The 25,401-nt window shown below is 40.3% G+C and overlaps 1 protein-coding gene across 1 annotated transcript in view; it reads left to right on the top strand.

The window, feature by feature from the left end:
• The window catches only part of GPC6 (glypican 6), a 1,085,256-nt gene that overhangs the window by 943,945 nt on the left and 115,910 nt on the right, over positions 1–25,401 (top strand). Inside the window, exon 5 of the mRNA XM_006089840.3 lies at positions 23,166–23,296. Within this exon, the coding sequence (XP_006089902.1) occupies positions 23,166–23,296 (131 nt within the window). The remainder of the gene's footprint in view (positions 1–23,165; positions 23,297–25,401) is intronic.

Genomic DNA, 25,401 nt, shown 5'->3' with positions numbered 1-25,401 from the left:
CAATGCAGTTCCAAAATCTACAGGCCGGCAGCAAGCTTTTAAAAATGCATCAGGCAATCTAGAGTGAGCCTTTTATTAATAAAAGATACAGGTAGAAGATGAAAAGCTGTGGCCACTGATTCTGACACCACCAGAGAACCGTGTCATTGGTGTAGAGTGTATGTGTCACTGTCGTTTGAAACAGAGTCTGCGGCTGCCGACGCTATTGTTTCCCCTGGCAACGTGCCAGTGTCCCCAGGACCCACGTCAATAGTCACTGAGGTCTGTTGGGCAGAGGCCTAGGGATAAGTCATTGATCATCCACACATGTTGGTTCCAGCATCTGCAGAAAAGGGAGATAGATTTCTCCCTCTCTACCCCATGTTCATGTGACAAAAACCAAGGTGCCTAATACCTTTTGTATTTAGCTTGTGGATTTGATAATGGATTAAAAGTGAGATTGTTGGAAGGAGTTAGATTTCCAATACTAATATATTTGTTTATTGAATCTCTTACATCTGTGCACTGCCCTATGCTAAGGGATAAATGAATGAAGATACAAGTTCATCTGTTTCTTACTGCTAATCAAGGTTTGGAGTTGGGAGTAGCTCTTGTCCTGTTTCGTTGAAACTCAGTCTGGTGTCCTCTTTACCTTTCAGCCTATGTTTATTGTCAAGAATATGCATGGTCTGTGCATCAGGTATTGTTCTGGGCACTAAGGAATAAAAGATAAATAATTCTTAGTAGCAATCCTTAAGAGCTCAAAGTCTAGCAGAAGAGATAGACTGAAAACAGATCATTATGCCACCATGTGTAAGAGGCGGGAAGAGAGATAATCAAGGTGCTGTGGGAGCCCCTATGAGGAACTCTTAGAAAGACTCCAATGTCTGTGATAAAAATTTTAAAAAGCTGTTTGACATTAATCGAGTACCTGTGACACATTATGATCCTGTTCAGGGTCATAATATGACACAGGTGCACAAAAAAGGACCCAGTAGTCAACAACTAGTGTATTACATCAGAAAGGAAGGAGAGTAAAACAGTATAGGAAGAGACAGAAAGTACAGACGGAAAGGGTAAGGGAACCAGGTAAGACCTGCTGAAAAGGAAAACCAAGGAGTGGGAAGTGACTAAGCAAAATGTATCGGGGTCAAATTACAAGAAAGAGGCTGCCAGAACAAATCAGAGACTGCTTAATTCGTGCCATGGACGATTTTGTAAATTAGATTTGTATAAGCTTATGCCATCAATATAAATGATTTATGTTACCAATTCGGTTTTTTGACATTATTTCCATGAATGTTGAGAAACATAACAGTTTAGTTGGAAGGAAAGGTTTCAGGCAATAGTCAGTCCCCTTTTTATTATGAATCTATTCAGGAGCCCGACTCTCTCTAAACCAGAGCGTGGATAGCCAACTGCCCATTGGGCATTTCCATTGGGTGTCTCACCTGTCATACATCTCCTTTGAAACCTGACCCCTCATTCTTTTGTAGTTCCCCCTTTGTCACCATACTTTTCACCGTCTCCTTGTTTCCATTCCCTTTTTCACTACTGTTCCATCTTACCTGATATTTTATCTTCTATTCCTCCCACACCCCCCACTCTCTCTTCTCTTTTTGGCTAACTGCTAGTAGTCCTAGCAGGCTTCAAAAACACAGCTCCAGAAAACTATCTCTGTTCCCCTTTCTTCCTCCCCAGGCTGATTTAAATGCTCTTTCTTTGATGTTCCACTGCACTTGGTACATACTTCCTACTTAGCCTTCACCACACTGAATAATAATTGCTACTGTGCTTGTCTGTCTTTCCATAAGCCTGGTAGCTGGTAGGGGATCTTCTACATCACAGGTACTTGGTACATGTGGCTGATTAAATGAATGAGTAAAGAAAATAATACAATAGGTCCTCGGGTTATGTCGGAGATTTATTCCTATGTCACAACACAACGCAATTTTCGCTATAAGTCGGAACCCACCAACAAAAGCACCTATGTCACTCACTTGGAGCACATACACAGCAGTAATGAAGTGAAACAGTAAAAAATAATTTAAAAGAAAGATAACAATTCCTGACCTTTACTTGTGGTAAATAAATAATAAAAAACATAAAGCACATATGTACATATGTTGAAATGACGGAACTTTTTTTTTTATAAATAAATGAGAGATGGCGTCATAACCACGAAACGACATATGTCAAGTCCCACGTAACCCAAGGACTGTCTGTACTGCATCAACAGTCAACAAAGTCAAGAGTTGAGAGTATTTAGTTCATTCACAGATCTGCGTTGGCTTAGTCATTTGTATATTATACAATTACATAATCTACACATCTATATAGATAAAACCCTAAGTGATCAAAAGACCTAATGACTGGTCGACCGGCTGCTATGACAAGCACTGACCACCAGGGGGAAGACGCTTAATGCAGGAGCTGTCCCCTGGTGGTCAGTGCACTCCCACAGCAGAATGCCGCTCAGCTGACCAACAGGCGCCAGACCTCGGGCTCATGGCTGGCAAATGAAACTGCAGCTCGAGCCTCTCCCACCTCTGCGGCAGTGCTACCTAGCGGCAGCTGTGGAGGCAGGCGCAGTGGGGCGGCAGTACTACATCCTTGGGGGATGCAGGAAACGAGAGGGCACAGGCCAGACTGAGGGACCCCACCGGTGCACGAATCCATGCACCAGGCCTCTAATAGTTATAAATAAAGGATTAAGCTTAACCCATCCATTCTTAATCCCAGTGGTGCTATTATAAGCATTCTCTTTAAATTACTTTTTTTCAATTTTCTTTTTATATTATGGTGATATTATTAGCAAATTTTTAAAAATAAATTAATAATATTTTAAAACCCCTCTCTTCTCAACAACAAAATGTAAGCTCAAACCTAGTCTTCTTGTGGCCTAGGTGTTTGTGTGTAGAAATGGATAATTTAGGATTAATGGGGAAAAGGTTGGTTGTTCAGAAAGTACTATTTTTTAGTAAAGTTTAGAAATGATTGGCTTCTGAACATTGGATTTGGTTTATTGATATGGGAACCACAGAATACGAAGTTTAGCTTGGATGAATATGGAATGATGTTGTAAGTCTAATGCAAGTTTTGAAAAACAAATTCATGTTTGATGGGTCCAAAAAAATTAAATATATTTAAGACTTCTACATCATAAATATATGTGAAGAGAAAAACATAAATGTGTACAATATGGATATATACAATAGATCGTCTTTCTGCCAGAATGTGTTTATTCAATAAATATCCAGTAGCCTTTCTCAGAATATCCTACTATCAGCATAGCTGTTAGTCTTAGAGTTCTGACCCAATTCCAACTAAGTAATTTTATTCTACCTGCTTCAATTCCCCTACCATTGCCACTCGACACAGAATTCTTCTTCATTTCCCGTCCTTCTCAAGCGCTACTCCATCCTGAAAAACAGCTTTGTGTACCACTCTAAAGGTGACTGCTTTTCCATGATGAGTGAGGCAATTTTGTTATGCTAAGTGCTTTGGGGGGAAAGCACTTACAATGCTCCTGTAGAAATGCAAGCTAATATTACTCAATGAACCTTCCTTTCAGCTGTTGTACAGTGTGGCATTTTCAAAACCAAGAGGCCTTTCCCTATTGCAGTTTATTTATGTGATGTATTCAAAATGGACCCATTTCCTGAAGGCACCTGGGAATATGTGTAGAAGAAATATGAGAGAAACAAAAATTAAATACAGATAAAGTTAAACAGCTAGCAGTAGAGCGGCCAGTGGAGTTGCTGAACTGTAGCATCAAACCTACATCTAAAATTCTGATCAGGAAAATGGAAAGTAATTACATGAGGTAGCTCCAGTGCATCTTTCGCCTAGCTAAATTCTAAATGATAGTTCCAAGAGGTTTTTAGGGCCGGCAAATATGTCCTAACTACAGAATTCAGAGCTTCATAGACTGTGAATAAAATAGTTTTTGCAAACTTTTTGAATATGATTATAGGCAGCATTTAAAAGACAGCCACATTTTTGCCCCAGATGGGAAGCTCAGTTGGTTGAAGCATCATTCCCACACACAAAAAATGTTGCAGATTTGATACCAGTTCAAGGCACACACAGGAGGCAATCGATCGATGTTTCTCTCTTTCTCTCTCTCTCTCTCTCTCTCTCTCTCTCTCTCTCTCTCTCTCTCTCTCTCATCAATAAACATATCCTTGGTTGAGGATTAAAAATAATTATAATAAATTAATTAAAAAATAAAAGACAGCCACATTTTTTAAAGTATAGCAAGCAATGCATCCAGTGTGTATAGATATACTATCCATTTGTTTCTGGAACATATCCCATTGTTTTTTCTTTAAAATCAGTCCCATTCATTGTCTTTTAGTAGCCTCAAAACTATTGTTCCCTTTCTTAGAAAAATCTTTTAGCTTGTTTTCAAGATACATGTTTGCTTTTAAAAACAGTGTTTTTATTGATCTTTAAGTACCCAAAGGTATCTTAAGGTTAATTTCGTGTATTAGCAGAAATAACTCACATGTCTCTAGAACCGAGGTAAGGCTACAAATGAGAAGGGTCTAGAGATGAATTTTTGGACTGTTGACTCATCAAATTGTAGATACCCTCATTTTTTTTTCCTATTTTTATCATAAGCGAGTCAACATTATCTCTGTTCTTCTATCTTAAAACCTTACATAGGTACTCAAAGGAAATAGGAGGAAATTTTCTGGGAAACATAAAGGGCTTTGACATTGGATGATTTATTGTACTAAGTAACACAGACTTACCTCACTAAGGTGCTTCTCTTAAATTTCATAACTCTTATTATAATGTTTTGATTAATTCTACAAGCATTTGGCTCTTTCACAATGCATTTGAATATGGGTATTTAAAAATATCCTTAATTATTTAGAGGCAAAGATAGAAGGGTTAAACGCTTGGAAGTTAAAGTCTCATGGATCTGGGTCAACATCGGGTCCAGTCTCAATATGGAACCACTGGCTTGAGTAAATTGATTCATTTTCTTTAAAATGAGCATCTACCTCTCAGAGTCAGGAGGATTAAATGGGATACTGCATGTACCACTTCCTTTCAGGTACCTAGGAAATGAGTGTAAACTGGTAGCCCTTTAACAACTGAGCTACATGTTTGCCTTCAAATCTGAGTAAATGACTATCTGATGATCCTCTGTGTATCTATACCTAAATCTTTCCCTATCTACTCAAAATGTCAGTGACCATCTAACACAATAATGCACACAGCTTAGTAATACTGTCCCCATATTTCAAAGTTCTGCTGCCCGTGTAGTGTAATTTTAGGGTAGATTTGGGGCCTCAGACCCATTTTCCCATGATTGGTTTTCAAGAATCATTGTTGGATTTATATTGGTTCTTTAAAGCCTACCTTCTTACACCCATTTTTTCTTCCTTGAACATTATTTGGAGATGAAATATTCTTAAGAATGAAACTAAAAGTAAAAGCCAAGTATTCTTGTGACAGGGTACATACCTCTCTATTTCTTACATTTTGTTGAAGGTTCAGTCCACATCCTCCCAACCTGCACAGCTTGTGTTTGCTTCCACTTGCTACCTCCTATCTGCAACCCCTAGCTTTTCTTCATCTGTGCCACCACGTTCTTTCTTACTCTGACACTTACTCTTACTGATCACCCTGAACATCTCTGTCCAACTTTACCCCATGCTTGGTCTGATTCCCAGATCACTGGCCTCCACCCACTTTCTCTTTGGTTTTTCTGCCAAATGCCCATGTGCTTTTCCTTACTAATCCCCATGGCTTTGGAGCTAGGACATCCATGAGATATCAATGAACCCAAATATTTAAGTTTACTGATGGAATTTGTGAAATCAATGTCATATGCTTAGATTTTGATGAAGCCAGCACTAGAACTACATTTTTGTAGTATGCATTTAAAATCCCTTACAATTGCATGGGAAAACAAATATATATTTTTTTAATTCTAAAACTTTACATTTGAAATACAGTATCTGCTTAAATGTCTGCTTTTAAAATGTAGGATGCTTATTAAATTGTGGAATCAGAGCTGTATTCCCTTGCTTTCATTTATATCTCTATATTAAGAATATTTCTCCATACTAGAGTTTGAAATTTTTTCAGTTATTAGTAAAAATGTATGTCCATTCTACTTAGCTTTTAAATTAATAAATAAATATTAATTTAAAGAAATGTATCTTAAGTTGATAATCAGAAATAGGGACAAATCCAAGATAGGGACTGTATTTATTCTATAGCAATGCAAAATCTGGTAAGAACATATAAAGCCAACTATAAAAGAACTAGAGGCCTGGTGCACGAAATTCATGCACTCAGGGGAGTGAGGGGGGTCCCTCAGCTTGGCTTGTGCCCTCTCACAGTCTGGGAGCCCTCAGGGAATGTCTGACTGATGGCTTTAGTCGGACATCCTTAGCACTGCCACGGAGGCGGTGGCGAGAGAGGCTCCTGCCACTGCCAGTGCCACTGCACTCGCCAGCCATGAGCCAGGCTTCAGGTGGAAGCACACTGACCACCAGGGGGCAGCTCCTTCATTGAGTGTCTTCCCCCTAGTGGTCAGTGTGTATCACAGCAACCGGTTGTTCCACTATTCGGTCAATTTGCATATTAGCCTTTTATTATATAGGACTAGAAGCCCATTAGCCTTTTATTATATAGGACTAGAAGCCCGGTGCACAAAAATTTGTGCACTGGTTGGCGGGGGGGGGGGGGGTCCCCTCAGCCCAACCTGTGCCCTCTCACAGTCTGGGACCCCCTGGGAGATAACCACCAGATGGCACGCCCAATCCCGCAGTGTCTGCCCCGTCTCCCCTGGTCGCAGATGGCAGGCCCGGATCGCACGCTGGGTCGGGCAGCCGCTCAGATCATGCTGCTGCCCGCCCCTCCCACCCCACCCCACACACGGCAGGCCCAGATCCTGTGCTGGGGTGGGCGGTGGCTCGGGATTGAGCTGCCTCCCACCTTGCCCCGCACACGGTAGGCCAGGATCTTGCGCTGGGGCAGCCAGCGGCTGGGGATCGGGCAGCCGCCAGCCCCAGGCAGGGCGGCACAGCGGAATCTGCCTGCAGTATGCAAATTAGCTGCCATATTTGTTGGCAGTTAATTTGCATAATGCACTGATTAGCCAATGGGAGGCGTAGCGAAGGTAAGGTCAGTTACCATGTTTGTCTATTATTAGATAGGATAGTTACAGAAATTAGAGGTCATTGAGGACATGAAATACGCAGACAATAAAAAGGATGTCCATGGTTATCTCTGTCTTGGTAGATTGTAGATGACTTTTATTCTCTCTATTTTTTTGTTGTTGTTTTGTATTTTTCAAATTTTGTATGACATACTTACATTAATAAACACCTGTGGAAATGAGAGTTGGGCTCTAGGGTAGATTCATGATAAAAGGAAAGTGACTATTACCTGAAAACTTTCCTTCCAACTCAGCTAATATGTTCTTCAGCATGAAAGGGAATGTACCTATAAAGTAATTATAGCTTTCTGAAAACCAAATAAATTATCTTTAATTTTGTGACTGTTGTCAAACATTCCTCCCTCAATCATAGGCAAGTTCTAAGAACAGAATATATCACTGTAGTGTCATAATCAATGAGGCTACTTTCCAATAGAAAGTTCTAGAGGAGTCTGAACACTAAGAGAAAGCCCAGAAAAAGAAAGTATGAACCCAGCAACTTACAATATGAAGGCTTTTGCCTAAAGTTCCCAGGGGCACTTGTTTGTTTAATGCAATCTCACAAAGGAGCAGGACAAGAGAATACAATTGTTATTCCCTGGAGCAGGCAATGACTCCCTGACCTCTTCCTCCTTAACAGCACACAGACATGCTCAAGCTCATCTGCCTGAGAGAGTCAAGTAGGCCTTCTTGGCTAGAATGAAGTTTGAGCAATTCCCTGTTGTTAGTTTACCCTTCTCTGAACAGGACCTGCCCTAACTTTGAGAAAGCTTTGAGACCTCGGGCAAGCTATTTCAACGTTAGGGTCTTAGTCTTCACAGCCATGCAAGGAGATAATAGTACTTCCTACTACATGGTAGTGCTGTAGACACAACATGAACCTCTAGGTCCTGGAGCTGTTGGAGCAGTACCAGGCCATTGGAAATGCTGCTCAAGTACTCACTCCCTCTCTCTAGTGGGTTCTCATCTCTCTCTTGCCTCCCTTCCTTACTTCCTCCCTCTCTCTGTCACTCTTTCTTCCTCTTTCTCCTTCCCTCCTTCATTGAAAAGTGATCCCTGTTTTCACCATGGAGCAAATGTTGAAGATACTGTTACACAAGATGTAAAGACAGAGGAAATGACAAAAGTTACCTTGCCATTTCACAGGGCAAATCAGAGATGAGAAGAAATGATGTCATCACCTCCTAAAATGAGTTGTTTTTTTTTTTTTTAAGAATCCAACTTTTTATCTATGGGCCTGGTGACCCATTATACAGGGCATACTGCCTTTTTTGTTGTTGTTGTTCACATGGCACTAAGCAACAAGATAATATATACCGTATATCTATCTACATATATAAAAGGCTAATATGCAAAGTGTCCCCTCAGGAGTTCGACCGGAAGACCAGGAGTTCGATTGATCACTATAACATGCACTGACCTCCAGGGGGCGACGTGGAATGAAGGAAGGCCCAGGCCATCAGCTGGCAGCTGGCAGCTGGGAAATTAAGGCCCCAGCCGGCCAGCAGCCAGAAGGCCCCGATCGGCCCTGACCACCAGCCAGGCCTAGGGACCCTACCCATGCAGGATTTTCGTGCACCGGGCCTCTAGTATATATAAAAGCCTAAGCGACTGAATGACCAGTCAACGCTCAATGCAGTAGCTGCCCTCTGGTGGTCAGTGCACTCCCACAGCAGGTGCACCACTCAGCTGACATACGGGCACCGATCGAGACTAACTGGGCAGGAGCCTACAGTAGGCACAACAGGGCCAGGATGAGTGGGAATGGCAGGCAGCATTGGACTGTGGGGATCTGGCCAAAACTTGCAGTCCAACATCCCCCAAGGGGTCCCGTATTGAGAGAGGGTGCAGGCCAGGCTGAGGGACCCCACCGGTGCATGAATCCATGCACCGGGCCTCTAGTATTCATATATATATATATATACATATATATATATATATGTATATATATATATATATATGTATATATATGTATATATGTATTTATAATACTGGTATATACATGAGTAGGACAAAAAGGCTCCCATTACTTGCTGAATCACTCACTAATCGCTGTTGGGACCCACCAGGGAATTCTGACAACACACCTGACTTTTCATTTATTGATTTTTTATTGGTTCGAGGAAATGTTTGTGATTCATTCCATGTAGGTTGCAAGCCCTTATACTATAGGCGTAAATGGTCTCTGGGTGATTTGCTTTATTAACTTTTAGGGCAATAGAGAGATAAATGGGAGAATTGCTTTAACTGCAATATATTGGTAAAAAAAAAAAAGTTCAGACATTTTTAGTTCATTGACACCTGAAATGTTTTAACTGATCCTTTTCTTAATGATGGATTGATTGGCTGATTGGCTGATTGTAAAGGCGGGGTAGTAGCAGAAAGACGGCTGCCTGGAAGAGAATCAGGCACTGGTCACAACTGTGCCATATGTGCCCAGACAAATCACTGGACCTCTCATGTCAGTGGGACTCAGTGAGCTTCTCTGTAAAGTAAAAAGGTTGGACTAGATAGTGTCCTCTTTCAAGTAAAATGGATGATGAAATTAAAACTGCAATATTAACTTTGTTGGGAAATGAAAAGAACTGTCTTCTCAATCAAGATAAAATAGTCATAATGCAGTAATACGCATTTGCCATGCTACGAGCCTAGTGTTGCATTTAATTCTCACAGTGATGTGGAAGAGCCCCTGTAATAACAAGGGACTCCAGGGAGCAAAGGTTAAATAAGCTGCCCGAGGTCACAGATCCTGTGCCAGGTGGCACCAGGCTTCCAGGCTGACACACAGCTCCCGATCACGCCTCACCTCCCTACCACCCTTCAGTGAGACCATCAAGACCATCCAAGCTGGTAAGGAATTCAAAGTAACTCAAGTGTGACGTGCAGGTTAATAAAGAGGAAGGAGGAATGTGAGTGCTTTTATGAATTCCTCAAGGACAATTCAGGATCATGGTACCCACGTGGAAAGAACAGGGTTTCTAAGGGAGGGTGAAGCTTAATTGCAGCGAAGAAGGAATGACAAAAATCCTAGCTAGGACAAAGGTGCTTTCTTTTTACTATCTATGCTTTCTCTTTCACTCTTCTCTTTACAAGTGGTGACGCACTTGGAATTTAGTAATAAAATATTGGATAAGCCCATTGATACTGTTTGAGCAATTGAGATGCTTGTCATAATGGATGGAGTGAGAGAGGACAAGCATTTTTGGTCCAGGGACCGCTGCTCATGTTGCTTTTCTTCTTTAAGTTCTGGTTTTCTAAACTATAAAGCTACTGGTTAGTCTAAATCAGTCCATTAGATGCCAGAACCCTGTAGGAGGCACTAAGGATGTAAAGATAAAGATGAGGTTCTTCTCTCAAAAGATCTTAAAGAACTTTTTACCCCTTAAATCCTGATTCATCATCAAGGCAGATACTAGTAGGTGGATGTGAATTATTTGAACATTTCTAGCTATAAATGACATGAAAGAATCGTCAATAAAAATTTAAATGCAGGGTTACTGTTAGTAGTGTGCACCCTGATGTCCATGAGAGTTATGACTTACAAGGCCTGCTGTTTCTGCCTTGTGAAGTAACTAAACATCTCAAAGATATAGCAGTGGGATGAAACTTATGTGAGCATGTCGTATTTTTATGAAATGCAGTGCCTCACTCAACCAAACAGAAACCAATGTCTGAAAATGAGTCCTAGAGATTCCAGTTGTTGTACTGTGCCAGGATTACTAGTGAATTAATTTCCCCACAATCTGCATGTTCCTTTACAGTGTTGGAGCAAAGTGAGCCTCTCTGCACCGGTTTCAGAAATAAATTAGTTTGTATGTTTCTTCTCTTCTCCCCTTCCTGGATTTGGTTTCAAAGTAAACAGTTTTTATTTTCACTAAATCCTGTTTTATTTTGCGTTAGTTCTTTAGTTACTGTAATGACTCAGCTCCTGCAGCCGCCCTGTTTTATTTTTGAATCAGATACCTGCGTACTGTTTCAAAGTGCATTTAATTGGTCCAATTCCATTTTCTATTGCTCACCTCACTTTGCGGTATATGATTTCCTTAGCTAAATCTAATTCTAATCATGGCCTGATTTTTTTAAAGGTATGTTTTCTGAACCTAAACACCGTACAGAGTTGGCAAAATAGCTCATCAGCAACTTGATGTTTAGTGAATGTGGACAAATTACAGGGAAGAAACAAAAATGACATTCATCATAGAGACTGTTTTGAAAGTTAATGCAAACTTGGGATCTTGAGAAACAGCAGGAATTACCTTGTTTGGTAAAGCTAAAAATGTCAACGACATCTTTTCTTTTTTTTTTTTTTAGATTAACCTAGAAATGACCTCTGACAGAAAGAAAACCAGCCATACTTTTCAATTTCAAGCTAAAAGAACTAAAAAGTTATTTCTATCTAATAAAAAAGTACAATAAGATTCTAAATTCCCACAGAAACTCTTCATCTGCCTTATAACACATCAGAAGCTGCCAAGGGGCCATTTATCCTGTCGGCCAGTGATAATAAAGTTTTGTAGGCATTTGCGATGGTGTACATGGCAAGAGAAGAGAGGGGGGGGGAGTTTTAGGCAGGGACGAGGGGAACAAGTTACTTCTTCTTAAGTTACTAGAAGAATATATAGGAAGGATTTTTTTTTAATTCTTACTCGAGGACATGCTTTTATTGATTTGAGAGAGAGAGGAAGGGAGGGAGTGGGAGAGGGAGAGAAAGACAGGAGAGGGAGAGAAACACGGGGGCGGGAGAGAGAGAAAGAGAGAGAGAGAGAGAGAGAGAGAGAGAGAGAGAGAGAGAAACATGTATCTGTTGCCTCCCACACATGCCCTGACTGAGGATCAAACCCAAAACCTTTCAGTTTATGGGATGATGCTCCAACTAACTGAGCCACACCCACCAAGGGCAGAAATATAGGAAGATTTTAAAAATTTGTTCCAGCAATTCATTTTAAAATGTTAATTTAACAACTCTTAGGATTCAAGTATTGTTCTAGGTCTGGGACTATAGAAGTGAACGACAAGGATTAAGACCCTGCTGTCTTGCACATTACATAATAGTGGGGAAAGACGGACAACAATAATTCAGTAACTATTAAGTGCTATGAAGAATAAAGCAATCAGAGTGTCTGGGAGTTTGTAGGGTACTTAGAGAAGGTTTTTCTGAGAAATAGCATTTGAGTAGAGAGGAGAAGAAGATAAGAGAGATATCTAGGGAGAGAGTATTTAAAGAAAAAGGAACAGATGATAAATGCAAAGGCCCGGCAGGCAGGAGAGTGCCTGGTCTGTATTCAGGAAACAGCAAGGAAGCTAGTGAATGAAAATGCCAGTGGCAGTATTTTAGGTCATGAAGGTGAAGTTGGAAAGGAGAAAGCCTGTATAAATATGACACAAGACCAAGAAAATATAAACAAATAATTCGTAAACTTGACTAATTTTTTAAAAATTTTGCATACCAAATAAAAAGATCATGAACAAAATTAAAAGATAAATAACTAGGGAGAAAATAGTAATTTGAGCCACAAAAAATCAAGTGTCTTTAATGTACTTAAAAAAGAAATTTATTTACATCAATATGAAAAAATTAATAACCCAACTGAAAAATAAGTGAACAAAGAAAGACTATAAAAAGAAAAGGCAATAGAAATGGCTTTTAAAAATATTAAAGGTCATTCAACCTTGCTTTTCATGAGGAAAATTTAAGGTAAAACCACACTGAGATGCCAATTTCTTACCCTATCAAATTGGCAAAGATCCAGACATTTGATCTTAACATCAAAACTTTGAGACTTAGAGAACCAGATACTATCATATGTTACTATTGGGAATGTAAACAGGTACAGCCTTTACAGCAGCGGTTCTCAACCTGTGGGTTGCGACCCCTTTAGCGGTCGAACGACCCTTTCACAGGGGTCGCCTAAGACCATCCTGCATATCAGATATTTACATTACGATTCATAACAGTAGCAACATTACAGTTATGAAGTAGCAATGAAAATAATTTTATGGTTGGGTCATAATTATTTTATAATTTTATGCATGAGGAACTGTATTTAAAGGGCCAGAAGGTTGAGAACCACTGCTTTACAGGGAAAACTTGAGCATTATCAAAATTTTAAATATTTATACCTTTGACCCAGCAGTTTCACTTCTAAGACTGTACCCAACAGATTTATTTGCACATGTATCGAAAACATTCACTGTGGCATTATTTGTAGCAGCAGGAAACCATGGAGCATGTTGAGTTGTGAGAAATCAATCTAAAGAAGCAATGGGTGGAGTCTCATTATGAATCTCTCTCTTTTTTTATTGATTTGAGAGAGAGAGAGAGAGAGAGAGAAACATTGATTTGTTGTTCCACTTATTTGAGTATTCATTGGTTAATTCTTGTATGTGCCCTTACTGGCAATCGAACCCAAACCTTCAGTGTCATTTAAAAAGTTATGATGGAGCTATAAGGGGAAAGTCCTTGTGTCGGAGGTAGGGGCACCAGGGGTTGTAGTAGGCAAGGCTGCTAAGATAGACTGGGACCCTCTTATGAAGAACTTTTCTTATGCCAGGATATGAGGTTCACACTGATCCTAAAGGCAAAGGCAACCTTGAGTGAGGCAGTGACCCCATCAGACTTGCATTTTGAAAAGACAGTTTTGATGGCAATGTCAGAGAAGAGATCACAGAGCAGGAGGGGGTGTGCAGAAGGCAGCCGATCAATGATTCTCTCTCATCATTGATGTTTCTATCTCTCTCTCTCCATCTCCCTTCCTCTCTGCATTCAATAAAGTATTTTTTTAATCAGAAATATAGTCCCAAGGGAGGAAATACTATCTTACTTGGTGGTTTTATGAATCAGAAATCTAAAAATGAAAATGTCTTAGCTATAAAATTGCCTGAAAAAATCTAAAATTTTTATAAAGTAAATTCTAAAAAAAGGCATAGAACTTCTGACTAGGTAAGTTCAAATTCTCATTGCTGGTTATTCAGGTCATGTCTGCCTGCTGCTGTGGGTCCCCCAGTCCCCACAAGCTATGCTCTCTTTCCAGGCCTCTCCTGAAACATGTTCCTGTCCGAAATCTCACAAGCATTTTAATTAATCAATTTGGGTGAAAGCAAAGGCCGTGTATACTCTGGGTGCCCGTCTCCGGCAAGCCACAGGAGAAAGCGGAGTCTCTAATTACATCCATGCCAAGGGCATAAATGAGTCTATATATAAACACGAAGCAGGTGTTTTTTCTCTTAATGAATAACTGGGTGCCAGTGAATGAATGTGCCAGGGTATTTGTAAAATTGCTTTATTTTTTTTTATTCCTTTGTCTGCTTCTCAGTAGGGAAAGTATTTTGGTCAGGTTAAAACAATACAGATGTGATAGAGGGTGATCATTGCTTCTAAACAAAAGCTCAAGTTGGGGGCACTGGAATTCTGATAAAACAAGAAAATAGATTGTGCTTATACATTTCATTTTTCAAAGAGTAGATTATTGGGACAAATTTAGATTCCATGAGAACTTTGAAATAATATGTTATTTAATACCTCCCTCACCTCACATAGCTACCGTGTGTGTGTCTGTCTGTGTATGTGTGTGTGTGTGTGTGTGTGTGTGTGTGTGTGAACTTTTAAGATCTACTTGCAAATATATGATAGAGTATTAACTATAGTCACATACTGTACATTAGATCCAAGATCTTACTCATCTTATAACGGGAAGTTTGTACCTTTTGACCACCCTCACCCATGCCCCCCAACCCCTTCTCAACTGCGTTTTTTCAAGGTTATTTTTATTCTGTCATTACTTAGGGAAAGCTTAATAACATCTCTTTTAAGAAGAAAAAAGTTTTCTTTTCTTGCCTCCCCTGGAGCATTTTGAAAATCATCCTCCAGATTAAAATCATCATTCAGTAAAATCATTACTAATTTTACATCTCCTTTTCTCAAGAAGTAAATTAAAAACACATGTTTGATCACATTAAATCATACTTAAAAATTACATCCTACAGGAGTATAAACATGCAGAAGTCCCTGCAGCAAAATAGTTCTCACTCCAGTGCCGCCCAGAGACCCGAGATAATGTCTAGCTCCCGTGTCAGAGCTTTTACTCCATGAAGTCGAAGACTTAGACAAAAATCCAAATGTCTGCCTTTCTTCCATGCTTGTTCTTTATCTCGCAGGCTCACATCCTGGGGGAAATATAACCCTCACTCAAGAATAGCTGGTGTGCATTCAGTGCACCATAGCAGTGTTCCATAATGCTCTGTGGACTTAGAGCAAATTCTCTTTGTATGTTCTCTTTATGCAAAGTTCTATTTTTCTTGCAGTTTTTGTAAACAGGGTTTACATCATAAGTGGTCAATTTCTCAAAAATTAATTGACTAGAATTCGGAATATTTGAGTCCTGTCAAAGAGCAGTGAGTATTTTGTAAATATTGTCATTTGGCTGCTCCACTTTTCTACTGCTGCAAAATAAATTACCCCCAAATTTAGCAGCTTAAAATAACAACCATGTCATTAAAAGCAACAGGAGTGTGGGTCAGGAATTTGGGCAGGGCTCAGCTGAATGATTCTTCTGCACCACAAGGTGTTGACTAGGATCACCAGATGGCAACAGCTGGCAGATGGGCTGGGCTGGCAGGTTGTAGACAGCCTCACAGCATATGTCTGGTAACTCGGCAGATGTGTTAGGCCAGTGGAGCTGCTATAACAAAAGTAGCATAAACTGAGATGGTTTAAACAGTACATATTTATTTCTCATAGTTCTGGAAGGTAAGGAGTTCTAGATCAAGGCACCAGCAGATTCGGTGTCTGGTGAGAGCCCACTTCCTATTTTTTAGTCTCCTCAGTGTATCCTTACATGGCAGAAGGGGTTAGGGAACTTTCAGGGGTCTCTTTTATAAGAGTGCTAATCTCATTCATGAGGGTTCCACCCTCATGACCTAATCACCCCCCCTCCCAGAGACCCACCTTTTAATACCATCACATTGGGGATTATGTTTCAACAGATGGATTTTGGGGGCACGCTAACATTCCATCTATAATTGCCAGTGTCACTTCCATTGTATGCTCTTAGTCACAGTGGTCACGAAGCTAACCCAGGTTTAAGGGACAGGACATAATCACACCTCTTAATGGCAAGCAAGTCAGAGACTTTGTAATCTTCTTTAATTGGCAAAGGGGCACATCGTAGGGAAATAATGCTGTTTTGTATCGCTTGGTAATGAACAAAGCAGCTATAATCCAAACATTAATTAAACATACTAAAGAGCATCAGCTATACATCTCACAGTCATCCGTGTACCTTTTGCTCCTTTGATCTTCACATCTGTTGCTGTCAATACTCCCAAAATGTCTTGAAAGTTATTTCCTCTCCTTCCCACTTCCACTGTCCAGTGGGAGTGCCTTAGGATAGTAACCTTTGTTGAGAGCTAATTATATGCTAAGCAGTGTGCTAACAACTATACAGGTACTACCTCATTTGATTCCTCAAATGGCCACAATTAAATAGACATTGTCATAATTTCCATTTCACAGATAAAGACAATGGGACTTGGTGAATTAAGGGACACATTATCTCTCAACCATTTAATGGAAAGGCCTAAGCAAAAACCAGGCACCTGACTCCATCTAACTAGAGTCAGTTTCCTCACTCCTAATCATAAAGTCCATGCTTACAGGAGTGGGTAGCCTTGGCCCAGGGGTGCAGCCTTACCTGCATCCTGGCTCCTCACTTTGCATGGCACTTTCTGGTTGAGCTGCTATACCCACCCTCTGTGCTAACACAGTCATAGCATCTCTGTTATACCAGTCATTTCTAATTATCTAAATGTTATTCTCCTTTTAGAAACAGAAGTTACATATACTGCTTGAGTAAGACAAAAGTCTTTTTTGTTTAAAAAGAGAAACAAAACTTGGACGACACAGGAGATTTGTGCAGAAAAGACCTGATGATCATTAGCTGACATCTTAAAACTGCCCCGATTTAATTGGCAATAGACAATAGCTCCAAGAACACAGTAAAAAATAATGTTCCAAATATTTCAAAATATAAATGGCACAGAAATAATTAAGACAGCACAGGATGGCAGCCGCTGAAATAAGTAATGGCCATGTTGTGACTTAATTGGTTTCAGAGAAACTTACCAGCTACTGCCTTGGTGTCATAAAAGTCATGTGTGTTTCCTTCGCTTCGGAAAGAGAAATAAACATGGCTTTACTCAGCCCCAAAGAAGAAGGAAGTTTCTCCTGGTACCTGAGGAGCTTGACCAGTGACAGACTTGCCCAGCAGTTGGGAGGCGAACCAGTCAAGCAGAAGCACAACGGGCTGCTCTGTGGGCTGCACCTACCCTCTGGCCATCTGGGGTCTGGGACCCAGGGATTGCTACCATTCACTCCTAGGCATTTTGCTAGTCCCAGCTCTGGCCTGCCGCTGTCACTTTCTTACCTGGTAATATGTCTAAACTAGACTCCTACAGGCAGGAGCTGTATGCATACCCTTTATAGTGGAAATGCAAAAGAGTGGGGAAGTTGTCTGAAAAGCTACTTTTCCTTTTGTGGCCCTGGGGTATCTTGACATGGAAATTCAGTACAAAAATGAGAACTGAGGGAAAGGGATAATTATATTATAAGGAGACATGTATTTTCGGGCTTTTTTGGACATATAATTGACATATAGCATTGTATTAGTTCAAGGTGTACAACATAATGTTTTACTTATATTGCAAAATGATTGCCATAGTAAGTCTAGTTAACATCTATCACCGTACATAGTTACAATTTTTTGCCTTGAGATGAGAAGTTTTAAAATCTACTCTCTTAGCAACTTTCAAATATACAATAAAGCATTATCGATTGATTAGTCACCATGCTGGACATTGCATCCCAAGACTGATAACTGGAAGTTTGTACCTTTTGACTACCCTCACCCATTTCTCCCACTCTGTACTCTCTGCCTCTGGCCACCACCAATCTGTTCTCGGTGTTTATGAAATCAGTTTCTTTTTAGATTCCACATATAAGTGAAATCAGATGGCATTTGCCTTCTCTGTCTGTCTTATCTCACTTAGGATAATGCCCTTAAGGTCCTTCCATGTTGTCACAAATGGCGGGACTTCCTTCTTTTTGATGGCTGAATAATATTCCATTGTATAGATATATGTACCGCATCTTCTCTATCTAGTCATCTCTCAAAGGACACTTAATGCTGTTTCCATGTCTTTGCTCCTTTAAATAATGCTACAATGAACATGGGGGTTCTGATATCCTTTTGAGAGAGTGATTTCATTTCCCAGAAGCATAATTACTGGATCATATGGTAGTTCAATTTTTTAATATTTTGAGGAACCACAATACTGCTTTCCATAGTGACTGCACCACTTTATACTTCCACCAGCAGTTCTCTTTTCTCCATTTCTGTAGTTGATCAGCACAATAATCATTCCTACTCTTTTTTTAAAATTGTGGTTAAAAAAAGAAAAGCACATAACATGAAATTTACCCTCTTAACAAAATTTTAAGTGCATATTACAGTATTGTTAATCATATGCACATTACTACTCTTAATAATGATCCTGGGGGTATTTCAGCCAATCTATTTTGGCTTTTGAGTCATATATATATATATATATATATATATATATATATATATATATATATATTAGAGGCCCGGTGCACAAAATTCGTGCATGGGGGGCGGGGGGAGGTGTCCCTCAGCCCAGCCTGCACCCTCTCCAATCTGGGATCCCTCTCACAATCCAGGACTGCTGACTCCCAACTGCTTGCCTGCCTGATTGCCCCTAACCACTCCCCTGCCAGCCTGATCGACGCCTAACTGCTCCCCTGCTGGCCCGATTGCCCATCACTGCCCTCTTCTGCCAGCCTGGTCATCCCTAACTGCCCTCCCCTGCCAGCCTGGTCGCTCCAAACTGCCCTCCCCTGCCGGCCATCTTTGACCACATGAGGGTGGCCATCTTGTGTGTTGGAGTGATGGTCATTTGCATGTTATCTCTTTATTAGCTAGGATATATATATATATATTAGTATTAGTCTAAACCAGATTTAAAAATCAGTTTAAAGTAGCATATTCTGACTGGTGATCAAAATTAAAAGAAAAGTAAATAGATATATACCTACATCAAAAATGTATCATTATAAACTAGTTACATACTTACAAGGCAAATGAAATGAATTGAGATAGAAAATGGAAATATAGGGGCAAACAGTTTGAGCAAGTGTGGCCTTTGAGTTACATGTTTAACACATAGAATCATCAATAGGCTTGCCTTTTTGCAAGACTAAGCAGGCAACTGCTTGGAAAAGGGTCACCTTAAGCACTTTTATCACGGCAGGGTCAAAAACGAGGCGATGAGTTTACAGACCCAGGAACCTAAAGGCAAGCACCATGGAGGAGAAGAAATAGAAAACAAAAGGATTGACATCACCAGAGAGAAACTCCCCCACTTGATGATATGAATCAAACAGCTTTCGCCTTACTTATTGAAGGGAAGGTCTGGTAGAGAGGGAGTACTTTAATGTAATCAATTAAGAGAACCTTCTCAGAAATGTTTTAGATCCCATAATTTCAAATTATGACACTATACTAAGTCCTTTTGATCCAACCCCAAAATGTGTCTCTTTTTTCCCAGAGCACAACTGCTTTCAGACTTCCAGTCAAGCCAACATTATTAACTCAACCCAGTCATGTTGAGATAGACCAGATATACTGTGATAGACCAGTACATATAATGATTTATGCAAATACTTACATAAAGAACACAACTAAGTACTTCATACTTATCACTTCCTTTAATTGCACTTTTTAGTAATTCCATGGTGCCAGTTTGTGTTGTTTTGTGTGTGTGTCTGTGTATGTGTGTGTGTGTGTGTTTCATGTACAAGGATTTCTTGGTTCTTTTAGCAGGATACACCTGTCTAGAGAAACTGGCTCATTTGTCATAATTAATCTCCATCAAAAAGCCTGTTGGAAAGTCAAACAGGAAAGGGGATTATATTTTATGAACACACAAAGCCTATATAAAGACATAAAACAGACCAGCTCTCAGGCACCAGTGAGCCACCTTCAAAACCTTAAAAGAGAAAACATATTTAATATTAAAATACTCCAACCAAACAATATGCACCTTCTGTCTACATCCCCAGATAAGTAGATTGGAAAGATCTAAATACATTGCTACTTTTGTTGTAAGATTCTGCTGTGACATACACAGCAAGATCTGCATTATCTAAGAGAAGAAATCAGAAAGTGTTGAGCTTCTCTGTGAGTCCTTGTTGACAGTTAAGTTTTCTAAGTCATGTGTGTCCATGAGGATAACATGGGGCAGAGTAATGGGGGGCGGGGCTGGGGTAGAGGGACCTCCCTGATGCTCCAGGTGCTGCCCTGGATGCATTTGCTGTCACTCATCCCACAGGTGTGGAGCAAGAACTCAGTGAGGGGGTGCGGCTGAGAGAGCCAGGAGACCCTGAAAAAGCTGGTGCTGTTCACAAAGCCTGCTGACTCTCTTTGCTTCCCAGACAGTACTGTAGCCTTCTTATGAAAAATTATCTGTCTTAAAAGGTTTCTCATGTGCCTCACTCATAACTACTTATAACCCTGGAAATGTGGTGACGTTGGACATTAGATGAGCTTGGTTGGATATGTAATAAAAATAAAATTTGCTTTCCTTACACAAATACTATAAAACAGCTACTATAAATAGTGTTTTACATTAATAATACACTACATTTAAAAAGCATATAATAACCCTGGCCAACGTGGCTCAGATGGTTGGAGTGTCATCCAATACACTGAAAGGTGGTGGTTTGACTCTCAGTCAGGACACATACCCAGGTTGTGGGTTCAAACCCAGGCCAGGAGTGTGTGTGGTGGCGGGGGGAGGAGAAGCAACTGGTGGGTGTTTCTCTCTTCTCCTCTCCTCTCTCTCTCTCTCTTTCTCTCGCTATCTCTCTCTCTCTCCCTCTCCCCCCCAAAAAATCAATAAAAATTAAACAAATAAAAACAGATTGTATGATATATTTATAGTTGCATGCTTAAAATATTCATGCACAGACAAGGGAAAGAAAACATGGGGCATATACCAAACTATTTACTGTAGAAAGGGCAATTATGCACACTCTATTCTGTGACCCAAAAGCTCAGAGATTTGTCCCATGGCCATTTAACTAGTTAATGACAGGGCAAGGACAAGAACCCAGGGCTACTAACCCCTAACTCCGTGGTCGGCAAACTCATTAGTCAACAGAGCCAGATATCAACAGTACAACGATTGAAATTTCTTTTGAGAGACAAATTTTTTAAACTTAAACTATATAGGTAGGTACATTCAACTTTAAATTCAACTTTAAATTCACGGTTTTTGTCTTCTGTTTTTCTTTGCTTCTTCTTTGTAGCCATTTCAAACAGGGCACCTAAAAAAATGTTTCATTTTATAATAATAAAGCCACCAACACAAAAGAATTACAATTCTTAAATTGATGACAAAAATACCTGTAGGATTTGCAGCTGGTTGGAAAATACAGGTAACTTGATGCTTTGAGTAGGTACTTTTGTCACCCATGCGCGATTTGCGGACGCGACTAGCACTAACCACTGCACATGAGACTGCTGACTGACTGGCTCACTCAACTCGTGCATGAATCGCACACTCCTCCCCTGTGCTGGGTATCCAGCGGCCCAGCCGCCTGCGCCCCATCTCCCGTTGCCCGACCAACCGACACCCCCCACTTCTTCTAACGCTACTTCTTCAAAATAGACTCGCCCAGGCCGAAAACCGACTTCTGCGCATGGGCCACGAAGTTTCAATCGCACTGTACATGTGCGCCCGCATGTGGTATTTTGTGGAAGAGCCACACTCAAGGGGCCAAAGAGCCGCATGTGGCTCGCGAGCCGCAGTTTGCCAACCACTGCCCTAACTCATAGGCCAAAGAGCTGCATGTGGCTCTCGAGCCGCGGTTTGCCGACCACTGCCCTAACTCATAGCCTTTGCCTCCATATCACTATCACCATCTTCTCCAGTAAACTAAAGCTTCCCAATCAATACTTCAGCTCACTATAACATCATAGACATTTTTGAGAGTTTACAATGTGATAGGAACCATAATAAGCCTTGAATATACAAAACCAAGAAAGATGACTTGCCCTATCCCCAAGGATGTCAAAATGCAAAACAGAACAGCATGCTAGGTAAAGTGACAGAACAAACCAGGTCTGTTCCTCAGGAAATCCAGAAATGCTTCACACACATAGATATGCTTGAATTGGGTCTTGACATTTGTGCATCCAAATTCACACATTGTCATTTCTCCAATATTCCCCATTTTCCCCACACTCCAGAAGAAATTAGACTCCATCTTTGAAATGCAGTGGATCCCTGACCTAATATTGGTTTGTTTTGTTTTTATTGTATGTGGGACTAGAGGTCCAGTGCACAGATTCGTGCACCCATTGGTCCCTCAGCCTGGCTTGTGGGGATTGGGCTGAAACTGGCTCTCTGACATCCCCTGAGGGGTCCCATATTGCGAGAGGGCAATTCTTGGGTGATGCACCCCGGAATCTGGCTCCCTCCTCTCTGGTTCCAGGTGCATCACCCAAGAACTGCTGCTCCTGCATTGAGTGTCTGCCCCCTGGTGGTCAGTGCACATCATAGCTACTGGTCATTCACTTAGGCTTTTATATATATAGGTAATTTGCTATATTCAATTTTCTTACTCTCTTCTTTTGTTTGATTTTTTTTCTTTTTGTTTATTTTCTTACTCTCTTAACTTGAACTTATTTTCTCATTTTCAGGTCTGCTTCTATACATGTAAAATATCAGTCTTCAAATGAAATAAAATACTTCTCTAAGATTTAGTCATTCATTCCACTTTTTTTTAATTTGCCATATAAAAGCAAATAAAAATGTGAATGAAGGGATATTTTTCAACCAGTCGTGTTGTGAATATTTAAACACAGGTTAAGAACCTGAAGCTCTCAGTTCTCAAATATACCATGCTTCTGTATTTTAACAGATGCAATGCTCTTGGTGGCAGAGCGACTGGAAGGACCTTTCAACATTGAGTCAGTCATGGACCCTATAGATGTCAAGATCTCTGAAGCCATTATGAACATGCAAGAAAACAGCATGCAGGTGTCTGCAAAGGTATTTGCATTAGTCATATGTCTACTAATAAGGAAAGAGCAGTAATCTAAAAATTAAGTAACTAGATATGTCAGCTGGGATTATAAATTCTAATACATTGTCAGTGAGCTTTTCCTGTCAAGCTACAAATTTGCTACTTCATTAAAAATGTCTAACAAAATGGCATTGAGAAAGGAAGCAATCTTTTTGCTCACAACTACTCAATCATGAAGAAATTATTGGCTGCTAAAAAGTTTCAGAGAGCCTCAAGTATATTGACTGATCCCTGACATTTGTGAGCAATTTGGGGGGGAGGAGTGGATTTAATGTTTGAAATGTCTACACACTCTAACCCTGTTCTCTCTTGAGGAACTTCTAATTATATCTTCAGCTGTGCAAGCCAGGCAAATGTTCTGTATGTTCAATTGTAAATAATTAAACATTCCATCTGACTTCCTTTTTTAAGACTATGGTGTAACCTTCATTAATGTATCTTCAGGGGAAAATGCTCCTTTGTATGAAGTCAAACACACATTCAAAGAAAAAAAGTAGTTCATTTTCATAAATCATGTGAGATGTAGCTTTTGGGTTTGCAGCTGCAGAACACAAATACCAGGTGCAGGATTTTGATTTGTCCCCACCCATTTGAAGATAAACAGGACCCACCTTAAACAAAATTGAGAGGTTTGCAATGGGTACCCAGCCGTTCCTTCATCACTCTTTTCACCCACATTGATGACTGCATAATGCCCTTCTGTTCTTTTGACCAGTCACCTTGTCCTAAAACACTAACCAAATCTATATCAGTTTTTTAAACCTGGTGACTGACTGAGTGATTGCATTTTAACAGAAAGTCATTCATACAAATAAATATCAGGCAAAGAGTTGGCTTAGCTTCCTTTGATTTTAAAATCCTTTGTGAAAGGGATTTCAAATCTAATCAAGGAGGAGGGTGTGGGTGGGGGTGGGGAGAGCAGAGAGAGAGAGAGAGAGCCATAGAATCCAACTAGGTCTCTTGGCTGAGTATGAATCAAACTAGATTTGGGCTTTTCAGGGTGGACTAGTAGAATGTTGGGAAGGAAGAAATCTGTCCTGGGAGATGGATGAGCTGAGAGTTTCAAAGGCCTTGTCCTGCTTTTTAATGAGTTTGTGATATCTGGTGTAAAGAAGGATTCTCTAAATTTGCCATTACCTGTTAGAGAAAACACATTTGATGGTTCCATGAAAATATATTTTCTTTCTTTCCCATCAAAAAATAACAGTCATCTAGTCCTCTCAAACCTATTGCCTAGAAACCAATGAATGTTGCTTTGAGAGGCCAAACATTCCTGCAGCGCTTGAGTAACCAGACACTAAAGTTGCTGATGTTCAAACTGCTCTAGACAAAAGGGCATGAAAAACCACATAGACAAAACTGTCTGTGACTTGAGAGTACCCCACACTTCTTAGAGGCAGAGGGAGCCCGTCGAGCTGGGCATGTACATATACATGTTCAAGTCTAATTATTCTATTAAAAATTCGCTAAGTCTTAGATGGACTCTTTTTATTACCAGAATATGGATGAGACATTTTTGTGGAATTTGTCCAACTATTTTAGAATAGTATGGCTGTTCACAGGACTATACTTTTTATTGTACTATCACAAATGTCCCCATTCCCCCCAACCCTTTGTCTCCCTCCACCCAACCCCCACTCCGACCATCACCACGCTGTTGTCTGTATCTTGGGTTATGCACATGTGTTCTTTGGCTAATCTCTTCACCTTCTTTCATCCAGTCCTCCTTTCCCCCAGCCCCTCTGACAGTTGTCAGTCTGTTCCATGTATCCATGCCTCTGGTTCTATTTTGTTAAGGAGACATTTCTTTGTAAGAATTGTCAAAATCAAGAGTAGAAATAATATAGAACATGTGAGAGTTTATAGTATGAAGGGTCATAAAATAGTAGTACCAAAAATGTCAAATGAGCTAGAAACATGTTTAAAAAGTGTATCTGGTAGTCTTGACATAGAGAAAGGGGATGGAGGGAGAAGAGGAGGGCGGCTGGAACTCTGTGGGAAAGAGGGATGGGACAGGAGGCAGAGTCTGATCGGAAGAGGGTAAGGAGGAAGGACCAACGCCAGCCTGTAA

Source organism: Myotis lucifugus, unplaced genomic scaffold (genome assembly GCF_000147115.1).
Source record: "Myotis lucifugus unplaced genomic scaffold, Myoluc2.0 scaffold_64, whole genome shotgun sequence".
Classification (NCBI taxonomy): Eukaryota; Metazoa; Chordata; class Mammalia; order Chiroptera; family Vespertilionidae; genus Myotis; species Myotis lucifugus.
This window is presented reverse-complemented; position numbering and strand designations above follow the sequence as displayed.